The 17,019-nt window shown below is 38.1% G+C and overlaps 1 protein-coding gene across 4 annotated transcripts in view; it reads right to left on the bottom strand.

Annotated features, from left to right (window-relative positions):
* Positions 1-15,442, bottom strand: part of NRDC (nardilysin convertase) — a 91,423-nt gene extending 75,981 nt beyond the window's left edge. For 2 of the 4 annotated variants that reach the window (XM_019937819.3, XM_033866853.2), the window contains exon 1: positions 14,931-15,441. In XM_019937819.3, coding sequence (XP_019793378.2) covers positions 14,931-15,274 — 344 coding nt within the window. In that variant the 5' untranslated portion in view covers positions 15,275-15,441. Of the gene's footprint in view, positions 1-14,930 lie in introns of all 4 variants that reach the window. The other 2 variants (XM_019937820.3, XM_019937821.3) reach the window with 2 other exon arrangements.
* Between the last annotated feature and the right edge of the window lie 1,577 nt (positions 15,443-17,019).

Raw genomic sequence — 17,019 nt, 5'->3', positions numbered from 1 at the left:
GACTTTCCTGGTGGTACAGTGGTTAAGAATCCACCTGCCAATGCAGGGGACATGGGTTCAATCCCTGGTCCGGGAAGATCCCACGTGTCCCAGAGCAACTAAGCCCGTGCGCCACAACTACTGAGCCTGCGCTCTAGAGGCCACGAGCCACAAGTACTGAAGCCCGTGCGCCTAGAGCCCATGCTCCACAATAAGAGAAGCCACCGCAGTGAGAAGCCCGCGCACCACAAGGAAGAGTAGCCCCTGCTTGCCGCAACTAGAGAAAGCCTGCGCACAGCAGCCAAAGGTAAAATTTTCAAAAAGGAGAAGAAAAAGAAACAAAAACTTACTGCATGGTACAATATAGTTCTTGCAAATAACCAAGATCAAAAAAATCCACATGCTTCTCTGCTTGTTAAAACATAACACCAAGCTACCCCATTTAAGACTCACCAGAGGCCTTTTTGTTCCCTAATGGCAGTCCTTCCCTATTTCTCAAGGTTCCTCATCTATGGATCAGTTGTTAGGTTATTAGGTGTAATTGATCATTTTAATAATGGCCCCCACAGTGACCTGGTCAATCTTCCCAAGGGTTGGAGTCTATTTCTCCCCACCCCTTGAATCTGGGCTAGCTTTGTAAACTTTGCCCTATAATTTGTCGTGAAGTCCTAGAGCCTAGGCCTCAAGATGCCCTGCAGCTTCTGCCTTCACTCTCTGGGGACTCAGCTGCCATGTCAAGAAGTTTAAGCTAAACTATGAATGAGGATATATTATGTGCAGAGAGAAGGCCTACCTTCTAGCTGTCCCCACCAAGGCCTTAGACATGTGATTGAAGCCATCTTAGACCCTCTAGCTCCAACCAACCCACAAAATGAATATAGCCACAAAAATGAGCCCAGGTAAGAAGAAAAAAAAAATTGCCTGGTCATCCCATAGAATTGTAAAAAAATAATAAATCATTGTTGCTTTGCGCTGCTTAAATTTTGAGGTGGACTATTACACAGCAACGCTAATACATTAGGAGGACTCAAATGATTGAACAAGTCCACTTCCTGGTATATACCCAAATGAGTTTAAAGCAGGGACTAGAAGAGTATTTGTAAGCCAGTGTTCACAGCAGCATTATTCACAATAGCTAAAAGGAGGAAACACCTCAAAAGTCTATCAACAGATGAATAAACAAAATGTGATATATACATACAGGGGAATATTATTCAGTCTTAAAAAAGACGGAAATTCTAACATATGCCACAACATGGATGAATTTTGAAGATATTATGCTAAATGAAATAAAGCAGATACATAAGGACAAACATGGTATAATTCAACTTACATGAGGTACCTAGAATAGTCAAATTCACAAATAGATAAGTAGAATGGCAGCTGCCAGGGACTGGGAGGAGGAGGAAATGGGGAGTTATTATTTCATGGGTGCAGAGTTTCATTTTAAGATGAAAAAGTTCTAGAGATGGATGATAGTGATGGTTGCACAGCAATGTGAATATACTTAATGCCACTGAACAGTACACTTAAAAATGGTTAAAATGGTAAATTCTGTTATGTGCAGTTTACCACCATTTTAAAAAAGCACGTCTCTTCCCCACTTGATTTCAGAATCAGACGAGAAAAAGGGAGGGAACAGAAAAATTGAGAGCAAAATGTCAGCTTTATCCTTGATATAAAGCTAGGTTGGAGAACACAGCTCAAGAGCGGTTTGGAAATGGCTTGCTAACGCTCTCTGAATTGAAGTTATCCACGAGAACTGAAATATTTCCCCCAAAAGGCAGAGCTAGTCGTGCACTCAGTCTACTGCACTGGCTAAGAATATGCCAAAATACTGGCTGTCTGCAGGCTGGAATGAAAAGAGAGATGAAAAGGTTAGAGTGAGCATGCCCAAGGTCATTCTACTGCACTCACTAATCAAATAAGCCACTCCTGTGAAGGGGAAGAAGAGGTAGAGAAAGAGGCTAACAGTGTTACCATAGTAAAGTCCCTCTCATTGAAACAGTGTTCCTATATTATATAATAGCTTCAAAAGAAAACAGAGGGGAAAAATTCAAGAAAAATTTCCTGGGACTGAAGAATTTATATTCTAAACTGATTGAGGAATGAAGATACAAGAAAACAGTTGAATTGATGGATTTATTGATGTGTTTGACCATAGTTAGAGGAGTTTTAAAGCTCTGGCAGAGAACTAGGGTAGAATTCATGTTAGATCACAAAGAGCACTAAACAAAAATAATAGTAATAAGGCATCTTAGATATGATGAACGAGCAACAATAAAAATAATCATAAAAATTTAGAACTTTTGTGCTTCAAAGGACACCATCAAGAGAAAATTTTTGCAAATCATTTATCTAAGAAGACCTATATCTAGAATATATAAAGAATTATTACTACTCAATTAAAAAAAGTAAAGTTGGACAAAGGATTTAAACAGACACTTGTCCAAAGAAGATACACAAAGTATAAGAAGATGACAGATGACTAGTAAACACATGACAAGATGTTTAACATCATCAGCCATCAGGGAAATGCAAATGACAATGAGATACCACTTTATACCCTCTAGGATGGCTATTATCAAAAAGACAGATACTAGCAAATGTTGGTGAGGATGTAGACAAATTGGAACTCTCACACGCTGCTGGAAGGAAAGTAAAATGGTACAATCACTTTGGAAAAGTCTGAAAGATCCTCAAATGGTTAAATGATTTCCATATGAGTCAGCAATTCTATTCCTATTTATTATATACTTGAAATAAATGAAAACATACATCCATGCAAAACTTATACATAAATGTTCATAGCAGCATTATTCATAATAGCCAAAAAGTATCCATCAACTACTGAATGGATAAATAAAATATATCCATACCATGGATTAGTCAGCAATAAAAGAAATGAAGTACTGGTACATGCTACAATATGGATGAACCTTGAAAACATTAAGTGAAAGTAGTCAATCACAAAAGATGACATATTATATGATTCCACTTATATGAAATGTCCAGAACAGACAGAGACACAGAAAGTAGAGAGACTTCTAGAAAGTAGATCTAGAGAGACAGACAGGGATTAGAGAGACAGAAAATAGATTATCATTTGCCTAGGGCTTGTACAGGTTGGACCACTGGGGAGGGCTGACAAGTAAGGGGTGTGGGGTTTCTTTCTGAGGTAATGAAAATGTTCTAAAATTGTGGTAATGAATGCACAACTCTGTAAATATACTAAAAACTAAGGAGTTGCACACTTTAAATGGGTGAATTGTATGGTATGTGAATTATATCTAAATAAAGCTGTCTTTAAAAATAAGGCAATTTTTAATACTAGAGACAACAAAGTTACTCAAGAAAGAAGATGTAATCATAGTAGACTACATGTTTCAGTATGAACAATATTTTGAGCTATAAATATTGATACTGGTTTATCAAAAAAAATTGGGATGTATTTTAGAACAGGAAGTGGGATGTTACATCTAAATATCATTTTCAGTAAAGACCTATTAATGAAAAATTAATAAGTTACTAATTTTAGCAACAAAATCAACCAGATTAAAGATTTATATCAAGTAAAATAAATGGAAACAGCAAGAAATCAAACTTTTTAGTCCACAGACACGAAAATTAGTTGACAAACCCTCCCTGCAAATAAAATATGAATTTTTAGGCCATGACATAATGAAAAAGAAATTTACAAAATAAAACATGATAAAGATCCCTGAAAAAAGATTCATTCATATATGAAAACTTAACATATGACAGAGTTGGCAATATAGGAAAAAAAATATACCAGGAATTACCAAACTATGGCTTACAGCTTTCAAACTAAGAATGGTTTTTACTTTTTTAAGTGGTTGGAAAAAAATCCAACAAAAGATTAATATTTCATGATACATGAAATTATCTGAAATTCAAATTTCAGTGTCCATAAACAAAGTTTTATTGGAACACAGCCACACTCATTCATTTACTTATTGTCTATGGCTGCTTTTGAGTCACAATGGCAGAATGGAGTAGCTGTGAGAGAGCACACGCAGCATTTTCACTGCTGCTCGACAACCTAAAAACCGCAGCAATGAATTTATAACTGAACAGCATTTCAAGTGTCACATGTACTGTAACTTTTTCTTTGAAACAACAGCACATATCTATCATGTCCAAATAAGGAAAGGGGAAAGTTGAATTCAAATGTCACACTTTCAATGTGGATTTTGTTAATAAATTCTCATCTTAAAAAAAAAATTTAAATAAATAAATAAATTCCTATCTTTAGTAGTCATTTGCTCTTGTAGACTTTATAATCATTAGTTCTGTTAATTTTTGTCAGAAATAGAAGCTGAGGGACTTCCATGGTGGCGCAGTGGTTAAGAATCTGCCTGCCAATGCAGGGGACACGAGTTCTGAGCCCTGGTCCAGGAAGATCCCACATGCCATGGGGCAGTTAAGCCCATGTGCCACAACTACTGAGCCTGTGTTCTAGAGCCGGTGTGTCGCAACTACTGAGCCCACGCACCGAGAGCCCGTGCTCTGCGACAAGAGAAGCCACCGCAATGAGAAGCCTGTGCACCTCGACAAAGAGTGACCCCCACTCGCCACAACCAGAGAAAGCCCACACGCAGCAAAGAAGACTCAACGCAGCCAAAAATAAATAAATAAATTTATTTAAAAAAAAAAAAAAGAAATAGCTGAATTTTTTTTTTTTTGGCTGCTCCGCACAGCTTTCAGAATCTTAGTTCCCGACCAGGGATCGAACCCAGAACCGTGGCAGTGAAAGCACAAGTCCTAACCACTGGACTGCCAGGAAATTCCCAGAAACTGAATATTTTTAATTTCCTTTACTCTAGAGTAAGCAGTTTGATGGCTTAGCAATAGGAACCTTTTATTGCAATGTTTTGAGCTCAGAGTAAAAACTTAAACTTTTTTGAAGAACAGCCTTCAGCCACTGTCAAATACCAGATGGCTTTGGAAGTTAGCTTTTGCTGTGGACTTCATGTTTCTTAATGATTTCAACCCAAAATTACCAAACAGTGCCTATACGCAAAACTTATGTTTCAAAAACAACTAATGTTATCTGAATTACAAGCAATGGCAAGCGGCTTTATACTTTTCCTGTGCTGTTAAAAGTTAAAACAAGAAGCCCTATCTCCATTCCCACACAAATTTGCCACAGATACGTTTTCCAAGCAAACTACGGTTCCAGCAGTGTTTTTCAGATGGTGGTGCAATCACAAAGGAAATTTCCTTATTTCAAAGTCCTTTTAACTGTGCAGTTGAGGAGCTTCCACCTAATTTTCAATCAGAAATGATTAATCTACAATGTAATGGCAAAAATATCAGAGAAGAAACTAAATGGCAAAAATATCAGAGAAGAAACTAATAGAATTCTATAAATGCCTTCCAAGCAATGAATATGTTCAAATAAAATCAAATGCTCATAGACTAATATCAGTATTTGGTAGTACCTGTCTGTGTGAAAACACATTTTCAAAGATGAAATATGTAAACTCTCATTACAAATCAGTATTAACAGATGACACATTTGCAATCAACTTTAAAGACAGGGAACATTAACTTTGAACCCCACCAAAAGCAAAATGCTATCCCTCCCAAAAAGAATTCCACCTCTTCTCACTAGTAGACCTGTATTACTAAATAAAGTACTACTATTGTATTTTGAACTTAATAAAAATTTTATTAAAAATTTGCAGAGGGAATTCCCTGGTGGTCCAGTGGTTAGGGCTCAACACTTTCACTGTGGTGGCCTGAGTTCAATCCCTGGTCAGGGAACTAAGATCCCGCAAGCTGCACAGCATGGCCAAGGAAAAAAAATTTTTTTTTTTAATTTGCAGAAATTTGTTTTCTTTCTTGTTATATAGGTACCTACATAATATCCTTAATTTTCCCTCTTGACTGACAAAGTCTAAAATATTTATTATCTAGCCCTTTACAGAAAAAATGTGGTGACCTCTGGGATATAGACTTTTCAAAAGGTGTGCTTGGACAACTGGCTGCCCATATTTTTAAAGAACAATAATAAAATTAGATCGTTACACAAGTGTAAAAAGCAAAACAATAAAACCTCTAGAAGGAAATAAGATGAAAAAGCACAAACCATAAATAAAAAGATGAATAAATCTGATTAAATTTTAAGACTTTATAAACAAAGGGTAATGATAAGCTATATATAGACTTAGAGAATATATTTGCAACTCACATAATCAAAAATGGATTATTTAAAATATGTAAAGAATTCTTACAAGTCAATTTAAAAGAGGGGGAAAAAAAACAACCCAACAGAAAAATGGGCAGTTCATAAAAGGAGAATCCAAATGGCCAGGAAACATGAAATAATGTTTGATTTTATTAGTAATACGGGAAATTGCAAATAAAAAAATTTTTAAGAGAAAAAGATTTCCCACAGACCAAGTTCTCAATAATTTTTTTAAAAATCTAACAGTATCAGGAATTGGTAATAATATATAGAAGCAGGAACTCTGGAACAAATGTAAGTAGTACAACTAATTAGAAGAGTACTTTGGCAACATCTATAGTAAGGTTAAAAATTAGTCATTTCACTTATAGGTATATAAATAAAGTCTAAAACGTGTACTCAAGGGGTCATGTATAAAAATGTACACTAGGGCTTCCCTGGTGGCACAGTGGTTGAGAGTCCGCTTGCCGATGCAGGGGACACGGGTTCGTGCCCCGGTCTGGGAAGATCCCACATGCCGCGGAGCGGCTGGGCCCGTGAGCCATGGCTGCTGAGCCTGCGCGTCCGGAGCCTGTGCTCCGCAACGGGAGAGGCCACAACAGTGAGAGGTCCACGTACCGCAAAAAAAAAAAAAAGAAAATGTTCACTGAAGCACTGGAAATAACCTAAATATACAACAATCGAGAAAAGATAAATTGTGGCATAATCAGAAAACAAAATACAACAGAAAATTGGGAATAATCTAAATGACCAGTGGTAGGAAAACAAATAAATAATGTTATGTTCACACAAGATATTAAACAGCATGTAACACAAATAACTAGTATTACACTTATCAGCATGAACAAACCTCAAAAGCAATGTTAAACCAAAAAAAAAAAGGTTATGAGACATCTAATGTGATATAATTTCTATTTATATGTCTTAAAACATGTGAAAGCAATAATGTATACTGTTTATAGATAAATGCAAATTTAATAAAAAATATAAAAATATACATAGGAATGGTATATATATATAAAATTCAAATAATGGTTAAGACTGGAAAAAGAGGATAGGGAATGCAAAAGGAGGGGGCAATATCCAAAGAGCTTCAAGTGTATCTATATGGTTTTATTCCTTAAAAAAATATTTTAATCTGAAATAAAAACAAGAAATAAAATGATTTTTAAAAAGGAAGACTGCAAAACATATCCTTATATATCCATCAGGCCAGAGAAGAAAAGGATGAAGGGGTCAGAGATGGAAGCAAGACTATAAGAAAGGCACCATTCTAGGCACTAGAGATATAGGGATGAACAAAACAAAGTCCTTGCTCTCATGAACAAGTAAATATATAGTATATCAAATAGTAAACAAGTGCTATGAAGAAAAATAAAACAGTAAGAAAGAGCATAGGGGTGGGGAACCTAAGTAAAATTGTTATTCAATACAGGGTGCTATTTAAAGCCACAACACAGGGAGCAAAAGCAGACAGGTAAGAGAAGTCCAAGAACTGAGCCCAGGCGCTCCAAAATTTAGAGATAAGGAGAAAGGAGATAAGGAGAAACCTTGCAAATGAGGCAGAAAGAGAACTAAGAACAGTGTTGACCTGGAACTGAAAAAAAGCATTTCCAGAAGGAAAGAACATTCAACTGTGTCATAAGATACTGAAAGGTCAAGTAAGATAAGAACTTGAGAACTGACCAATTGTAAGTTATTGGTGATCTTGAAAATAGCTATTTTGGTAAAGCAAAGTGGCAAAAGCCCACTCTGAGTTCAAGAAATAATGGGAGTAGATGAACTGCAAATTTTGAATACAGACAACTCTTCTAACAAGCTTTGCTATCAAGGAAATAGAGAAATTTGAGTAGCTGGAAGGGCATAGTTCCAAAGGGATCTGAGCAAAGAAATGCTTTTCCCCAGCAAATGGGAACAATTATAGCATATTAGTATGTTCATGGGAATGATCCAGTAAAAAGGGGAAATTGATGATGCAGGATGGAAGGGGAACAACCGGTGAAATAATTAGTGGCTGGGATCAATAAAGAGGGGATGGGATCTATTGCACAAGTGGAAAGATGGGTGTTAGGTGTATAGACAGTTGATTTATTAATAACAGAAAAGAAGGCATACAAAGATTCAAAGAAACAAAATCCCTCTCTACAAAAATTTCAGCATAATAGAGGGGAAAGACAAACCAGTACTTACAAAAAGATGAAATAGCTTGACAAACTTTGCTACAGGGGCACACAAGAGTGTAAATAGCTCACATATAGGAGGGGAAGATTGAAAGAAGAGAAGTAAAGGGTTCACAGAGGAGGTAACGTTTGACCAGAGTACAGCATGTGCCAAGAAAAGTAGCACAAAACCGCATAACAGAATGTGAAGCTGGAAAGTTAAGAATCAAAAAATGGAGGGACTTAGACCTTACCTGCTGTGGTTAAGAATTTTGCTTAGAAGGAACCAAATGAGAGAACACAATTCATTTATACTCCAGTTAGTGCTCAGTACCTGCTCAGTAATGTATTTTCATAGAATAGCATTTAGGCTATCATGTAATAAGAGCACTATCTAATAGGATTACTGTAAAGATTAAATGAGATAATCTATGTAAACTCCATAGAATAGCACTTAATACCTAGTAAGCACTCAACAAATACCAGTTATTATTAGGAGAACAAAGACCATTGTTGTTGGTGGTAATAGAAATATAAATTCTCTGTCTTCAGAGGACCAAGTGAACTTTCCAAACTACAATCTACTTCCAACCTTTCTGCAAACAGTTTAATTCTGGTCCATGTAACTAAGCCCACCATCTCCACCACAAAAAAAGAAAAAATAATACACACACACACACACACACACACACACACACACACACTAGAAAAGGACTATAATATACTCAGTTTCCTATGACTTGGACAGGCTTAATGACTGACTTCATTCTAGGAACCAGTATGAAAATAAGACCTATGTCAGAGTGAAAGTCCCAGAACAAACCATCTTCTTATCTGCCAGTTCTCCCAAGTAAAGAATATCCTAGAAACAGACCAGATCACCAGAGGTTACCCTACATATCTACCAAACCCATTATGATTGGGTCTACACCCAAAGGATTCAGTTGAGAATAAACAGGCTTCTAAGGTAAAGAAAAATTTGATAATCTAAACATCCTATAAAATGCTAATGATTAAATTATCGTATATCTACACCATGGACTTCTAAGTGGACAAAATATATTGAAAAACACTTAATAAGAAAATGTTCACAACATTGTTAAAGATAGTATTATACCATTTCAAAATTATAAATTACAACTGCATAGCAAAAAGGAATAAACGTTAACCAGTGGTTAATGCCAGGTGGAATGATTATAGGGAATTTAAATTTTTTCTTGTTACCTAAATTTCCTACAAGGACCAAATAATACTTTTGTTTATTGATCAATCTTTTTTAATTACTAAAAAGTAAACAACTCAAGTCAAATCTCTCCTCTTCTCTAGAGAAACAAGCTTACTTAATATCACTTCTAATCATTTCTCTACATATCTAAACACAGTAAATTACATTTTAGGTAAACATATAATGGGAGGTGTTGTTTTCTGGGTTTTCTTTATAAAAATGGAATTATACAATATATTGTGGTTTGCAACTGGCTTTTTTCATTCAATAGTAAATGGGACACCTCTCCCTATCGATATATAAAACCATCTATCTATTTTAAACACTTTATTTTTTTAATAAATTTATTTATTTACTTATTTATTTATTTTTGGCTGCATTGGGTCTTTGTTGCTGCGCGCAGGCTTTCTTTTTAGTAGCAGCGAACGGGGGCTACCCTTCATTGCGGTGTGCAGGCCTCTCATTAAGGTGGCTTCTCTTGCTGCGGAGCACAGGCTCTAGGTGTGCGGGCTTCAGTAGTTGTGGCACGTGGGCTCAGTAGTTGTGCCTCACAGGCTCTAGAGCACAGGCTCAGTAGTTGTGGCACATGGGCTTAGTTGCTCCACGGCATGTGGGATCTTCCCAGACCAGGGTTCGAACCCGTGTCCCCTACACTGGCAGGCAGATTCTTAACCACTGCACTACCAGGGAAGCCCCTCTATCTAGTCTTATAGTTACATATTATTTTCATTGTAGAATGGTATAATAATAATCTTTAGCCAACCAATGGACAATAAAGTTGTTGCCAACTTTTTGCTATTACAGTGCTGCAAATATCATTTAATTGTGAACATATTAAAACAATAACAGCTAACATTTGAATGCTTATTATGTGCCAACTACCACAAGCTTCTATATGAATTAAATATACTACAATATCACCATTCATATTATTATTTGTATAATTTATATTTTTTTCTCTGTAACCTGCCTATTCATACTTGTTTTCTCTCAAAAATCAAGTAATTATTTTTTAAAACTGGCCAGGATACAAATTTGATCTAAAAAGTTCCTAGCAGAATATCCCCAAGAGTTCCATGAAAATGCCTGGCATATGGGCACTCATGCATTTAGACATTCTACAAATACTATTTGAGAACTATGACATGCTGTAAGTGAGCAAAACAGAGTTGAACTCCAGATTCATAGGTTTTTAGCCTAGCAAACATTTGTTAAATTAACTTAATAAGAGGAAAGAAAAAAAAAGTGAAGAGAGGAACACATCAATTAGAGAAAGAATAGTACCATATACATCAGCACACACCATTCAATACACAATTATTGGGTTGGCCAAAACATTCATTTCAGTAAGATGGCTCTAGTAGCGCTTAGTTGTGTTTAACCTCATTCAAAACAATTTCATTAGAGTGTTTTGTTACAGCTGTCACATCAGCGTGCATTTTAAAAAAACATCAAAATTGGTGAATTTTTGTGTAGCCATTTTAATATTGAAGATGGAAGAAAAAAAGCAACATTTTCGGCATATTATGCTTTATTATTTCAAGAAAGGTAAAAACGCAACTGAAATGCAAAAAAAGATTTGTGCAGTGTATGGAGAAGGTGCTGTGACTAATCAAACGTGTCAAAAGTGGTTTGAGAAGTTTCATGCTGGAGATTTCTCCCTGGACGATGCTCCACTGTCGGGTAGACCAGTTCAAGTTGATAGCGATCAAATTGAGACATTGAGAACAATCATTGTTATACCACCTGAGAGACAGTCAACATACTCAAAATATCCAAATCAAGCGCGAAAATCATTTGCAGCAGCTTGGTTATGTTAATTGCTTTGATGTTTGGTTTCCACGTAAGTTAAGTAAAAAAAAAACCTTGACCACATTTCCGCATGCAATTCACTACTTAAACATAACGAAAACGTTCCGTTTTTAAAACAAATTGTGATAGGTGATAAAAAGTGGATGCTGTACAATAATGTGGAAAGGAACAGAATGGGGCAAGGGAAATGAACCACCACCAACCACACCAAAGGCCGGTCTTCATCCAAAGAAGGTGATGTTGTGTATATGGTGGGATTGGAAGGTAGTCCCCTATTATGAGCTCCTTCCGGAAAACCAAACGATTAATTCCAACAAGTACTGCTCCCAATTAGACCAACTGAAAGCAGCACACCACAAAAAGCGTCCAGAATTAGTCAACAGAAAACTTATAATCTTCCATCAGGATAACGCAAGACCACATGTTTCTTTGATGATCAGGCAAAAACTGTTACAGCTTAGCTGGGAAGTTCTGATTCACCAGACACCGCACATTCGGATTTCCATTTATTTCGGTCTTTACATAATTCTATTAATGGAAAAAATTTCAATTCCCTGGAAGACTGTAAAACACAACTGGAACAGTTCTTTGCTCAAAAAGATAAAAAGTTTTGGTAAGATGGAATTATGAAGTTGCATGAAAAATGGCAGAAGGTAGTGGAACAAAACGGTGAATACATTGCTCAATAAAGTTCTTGGTGAAAATGAAAAATGTCTTTTATTTTTACTTAAAAACTGAAAGAACTTTTTGGCCAATCCAATATAATTACCCCTTAAAACAGTCTTGCCACATCTCGTGGGTCTAAGCTACTATCTTCACATTAATCTTAAAACACTGCTTTATTTACATCATTTTCATGCTCAAGAACTCATAACTTCTCTCAGTATTTCTCAAATATACTTCACCCATTCTCTACACTATCTATTTCAAACCTTCACTGCTAAAGGCTTCCCTTCTGTTTCCCACTCCTTCCCGTACAACTTCTTAGAGGACCACTTAAGTTGACCTCAATGCCTACTTTACAGGAAAAAAAGTCCCTAATCCTTCCAGAAGAGAAGGAAATCAACACTTACCAAGCTACAGATCACTAAAAAAAAGCAGAATGGATGTCCTGGAGGTATGATTAACATTTCCAAAAACTTAAAACAAATTACATATAGAGAAGTAAAATTCCACAGGCTATTTTAATAAATGCAGACTGGTAAACAAGTATTTTGAGGTGTTATTTTCAACAAAATATTCCTTTAATCAGGTCCACCTCTGGTAAGTATTCACACATTCATAAGATAAATAATTATAATACAATGGATGTGTACTGCAATGGACCATGTATAAAGTCCTACTGAAATACAGTGAAAGGAGGGATTAGTTCTGCCTGGAAATGCTTCACAGAGATAACATCTGAGCAGGTCCTAGAAGGATAATTCAGCTCTCTGGGCTGCAGATGCCTCATGTCTACTTCTGGTTACAAAATTCAGAGAATTTAACTTTAGGATGGTTAAATCTTTAAAATTCATCTAATATCGAGGTTTTCCACCTTTATTTTAAAGTAACAAAATCTTTCCTTTAAGAGTCTAATTGAAAACGTTGGTATATAAAACAGGTAAAAGTGGACCTGCTCTTTTGAAAGGAGAGGAAGTTATTGGAAAACACTGCTATTCTTAATCAACACCCTTCACTTTAAAATAAGAAAACTGAGACACTAAGGACAATGATTTGGCAAAAGACCACAAAAATGTAGAAATGCAACAATTACTCAGACAATACTTTTTAAGCATTATCTCCTCTTTCAAGTCTTTTCTAACTTTCTCCCCAGGTAGAGTTTATACCACTCCTTACTTTATTCCTTGCTATACCCAGCACATACTTCTATTATAGTTTCTATAAAACTTTAGTGCTCTAGTTATACCTTTTTCATGTGTCTGTGTCCCTCTACTACATTGGAAGCTCCCTGAAGGCAGGGACTGTCTTAATCATCTTTGTATGCTCAGTACCCAGAATAAAATATCATTTATTAAATTATATTCAACCGAGTTTCAGAAAAGATTTAAGATAGCTCAGCGCTTAGCACACAGTAAGACTTGGTAAGTATTTTTCAAATGAATATGCCAAAAATGAGGTCATTAAATGAAACAATACATCAAAGGTAGAACAGTATCTGACACATAGTGTACATTCTAAAAACATTACCTGTTATTATGTAACTTTATATAGGCAGAAAAAAAACTGAAGCTGTTATTTAATCTGGACGGCAAAAACTAAATAACTTTTATCAAGGTTTCAACTTGCTCATTTACATTATTACTACTATAACCACATCTTTGATGAGAAAGAGAGAAAACTTAGCCCATTCATAAAGATCTTCAGCCTGGGAAGAATAGTACAAAGAGTTGTGTACTGTTAATTTCTAGATGTGGAGTGAAAGAAGAATTTAGGCCTGTCTTCAATTTAGGGCTAAAACACTTCCTTCTAGACCTTAATTTCAGTCACCTGTCTTTTGCGGATGGTGGGGAGTGAAAAAGGTTAAGGCTAAGGTTCTTTCCTGCTCTAACAATGTAGGGGCATACAATAAATTTAACCTAGAATCCTTCAGCTTTCAACTCAGTAAGAACTTTATAAAAATCAGTAAATTGTGCAGGGCATTTGGTGTCAGATGGACAGGGTTCAAACCAGCTCTGTTATTATTCAGCTGTATAATTCTGAACAAAAAGCAGACTCTCTGGATCTCAATTTCCTCAGCCTTCAAAATGAAGTTAGACAATATGCTCTCTCCTTAAAATACATTACAGTCATGACGTTCTATGGAATAAGTTACCTGTGAAGATAATATTTAGGTGGGGATTGAGCCACCAGTTATCAGAGATGTTTAGAGGATTATGGCATAAACCAAAAGTTGAGAATTTCAGGATTAGAAGAAACCTTACAAGTCTTCTATGACTCAGTTGAGATTCAAGTCCTCTCTAACACATTCTTGGAAGAGTTCACCCAACCATTCTAGCAATGAGAAACAACCCATGGAAATAAGTCACTTCATCACAGGCCAACTCTGATGCCTAAATTCTTTTACTGAAACCACACGATCCTCTAGTAACTTCCACCCATTAGTTTTACCCCTCTTTCAACTACAGGCACCTCAAGTATTTGTGGATAGTGATGATATGCCCCTTAATATCCTCTCCAAAATTAAAATCCCCAGCCCCTTCACCCTTTCCTCATAACAGAATACCAAGACTCCCTGACCATCCAGCCTGCCATCCTCAGGAAAACCTCCACTCTTGCTTTAGCGAATGTCATAACCACTCGAACAACCCTTCCCGTTCTGACATCCTGATTCCTGGTTGGACCCAAGATCTGCCCCTCGTCGAGCTGACACCACACAGATGCCCCTAACTGCCCTTGCCACTTCCATCCAAGGAAGCTTCTGGGGTGGGAAGTGTGCCCCTGGTTGCTCCTTCGGAAGATTAGGAGACGAGAAGGGACCACAGCGGGAACAGAGAGGCCGCCCCCTGCTCTCCTCCCCAGTCCAAGCCTCCTCCCTCACCGGTATTGCTTGGGATCGCTGGGAGACTTGACGATCTCAGGGTCTCCGACATTACTGACAGGCCCCCTCCGTCCCTCCTCCTCAGATTCATCGGCTCCCAGACGAGCAACCCGGCCGCTCTCGCCCAAATCCTGTCCATTGGGCTGCCGGTCAGGGCAGCTGCAGGTGGACTTCGCCTTGTTCCTTCCAGGCATGGTCAGAATAGGAAAAGGTCTGGTAGCCGCCGAGTCTTCGCACCGACCCCGCGCTTCTATTCTCCACAGCGCCGCGAGCTCCCGTCCGGCCTCACACCACAACTTCCTCCTGGTGGCACAGACTGCAGCAACCGTGACTCTCCTCAGCATTCACCACCAAGCCGGAGCAAGTGGCATCCCGCTCGCCAAGACCCACCTCCTGCTCCAGCTGCTCCTCCTCCTCAGCGTTCCAGAGGCGGTAGCGGCCGGTGGTGGTGCTGCCGCAGCCGGCGGGGGGACAGGCCTGAACCCCTCCCCCAATCCGGTCTCCCTCACGCCAACTTCCCTCATCCCCACGCCCTCCTGGCCGTCGATGACGCAATTGATTCTAGCCAATAATAAGGCAAGACACCAGTCACGCGCACGTAATCAACCAATGGGAACAGGGAATAAAAAGAACCAACGAGCGCGGGCCGAATTCTCGGAGCACCCAGCGAGCTCTTCGAAACCAGGGGTGGGCGGGGCGAGGAAGAACAGGCGGAGAGAGTGGCGCGGAGGACGACGGGAGGAGGGCGCCAGAAAGGTTGCGCAGAGTTTATGACCGAAGCGGGAAGGTGGTTTGAGGAAGTGGTTGAATAGCGCTTCGGGGCTCAGAGGAAAATATTCCCCTGATGAGAAAACCTATAGGCGAGTGGAGAAAATTAAGTCCCAAGCCTTTTTTTTTTTCCCCACTCGTGTCATATTTTGCTCATCCTGCCCCTCAAAGCTGGGGTGGAGACTGTGGCCGTGACTCAGCACGTAAAAAGCAGAACGCCGGAAGTAAGTTTCTGCCGCCGGATGGAAGCTGCGCTTGAGTGGAGCTGAGCTGAACGCCAGAAGCAACAGTTTTGATTCTCCGCCTTGTGGCCTGCTAGACCTTCGTGCTGTTCGCCCTCAGGGCCTAAGAAAGTTTAAGAGACCGGTGTAGATGTGTTCAGTCTTGCACGTGAAAAGATTTTTTAGCTCCCCCTCAGACTGGAGTCCACAGTCTCAAGTTAGCCAACTTTTATTGAGCAGCCACCTCGTGTCAGGCTGCTACCCTCAAGTCCTTTTTCCCAAAGTTTTTTCTGCTTTCAGTGGCCTTTGGTGGGCAAAATGTGATTGAAACAGACACACTTGAAAATAAAAAGCAGCTGACATACAATATGTCTTATTAACCATGGGATGAGGGTTCCTAGCACATAAAAGGAGTAAATATGAATGAGTGAATGGAGAAACACTTGAAGAAAGGAGATTTATTGTTGATCGTTATAAGTCTTTAAATTTTTCTAGGCTTCCCCAACTCCAGACACAGGGGATACAATCATGAACAAAACAGAAAAACTTGTCTTCTTGGAGCTTGCATTCAAAGGGGAAAAAACACAATAAAAACAGATTTTTTTAAAAGTGTAAGCTATGACAATGAATAACGCAGGATAGGAGAGGAGAGTAAGGAGCTGAGAAGGAGAAATGCAACGATTCAGGCAGGAGGTGAAACCTGAACTAGGGCAGCAGATGAGATAAATTCATTGAAAAATATCGTTCAAATATCCCAGTTTGTTTTCAAGAACCTATCAATTTTTAAACTAAGCAATTCCACTAGATTGCCCTCCTTCAGAGCAGTGTATTTTCTTTATTACCAGTCCATAACGTAGCTTCCCAGCGCATTGTAAAACAGTAATGTTTGTTGTTGAATACCTGAAGTGACATGACTATTCTGGTTTTTTTTTTAACTCTCCAAAGCAATAACACATTGCAAGTAATGATTCCCAAAATTGGGTTCACCTCTTGGTGGGTGTCTAGCCAAAAGACATAACTAAGCCAAAGATTGGGAGAAGGAAGGATTAATTACCTGCAGCAAGTAAGGAAAATACTGGGGATCTTTCCTAAAGCAGTGT

Source organism: Tursiops truncatus, chromosome 1 (assembly GCF_011762595.2).
Source record: "Tursiops truncatus isolate mTurTru1 chromosome 1, mTurTru1.mat.Y, whole genome shotgun sequence".
Taxonomy (NCBI): domain Eukaryota; kingdom Metazoa; phylum Chordata; class Mammalia; order Artiodactyla; family Delphinidae; genus Tursiops; species Tursiops truncatus.
Note: the sequence above shows the minus strand (reverse complement) of the source record. Positions and strands in the feature narration are given on the sequence as shown.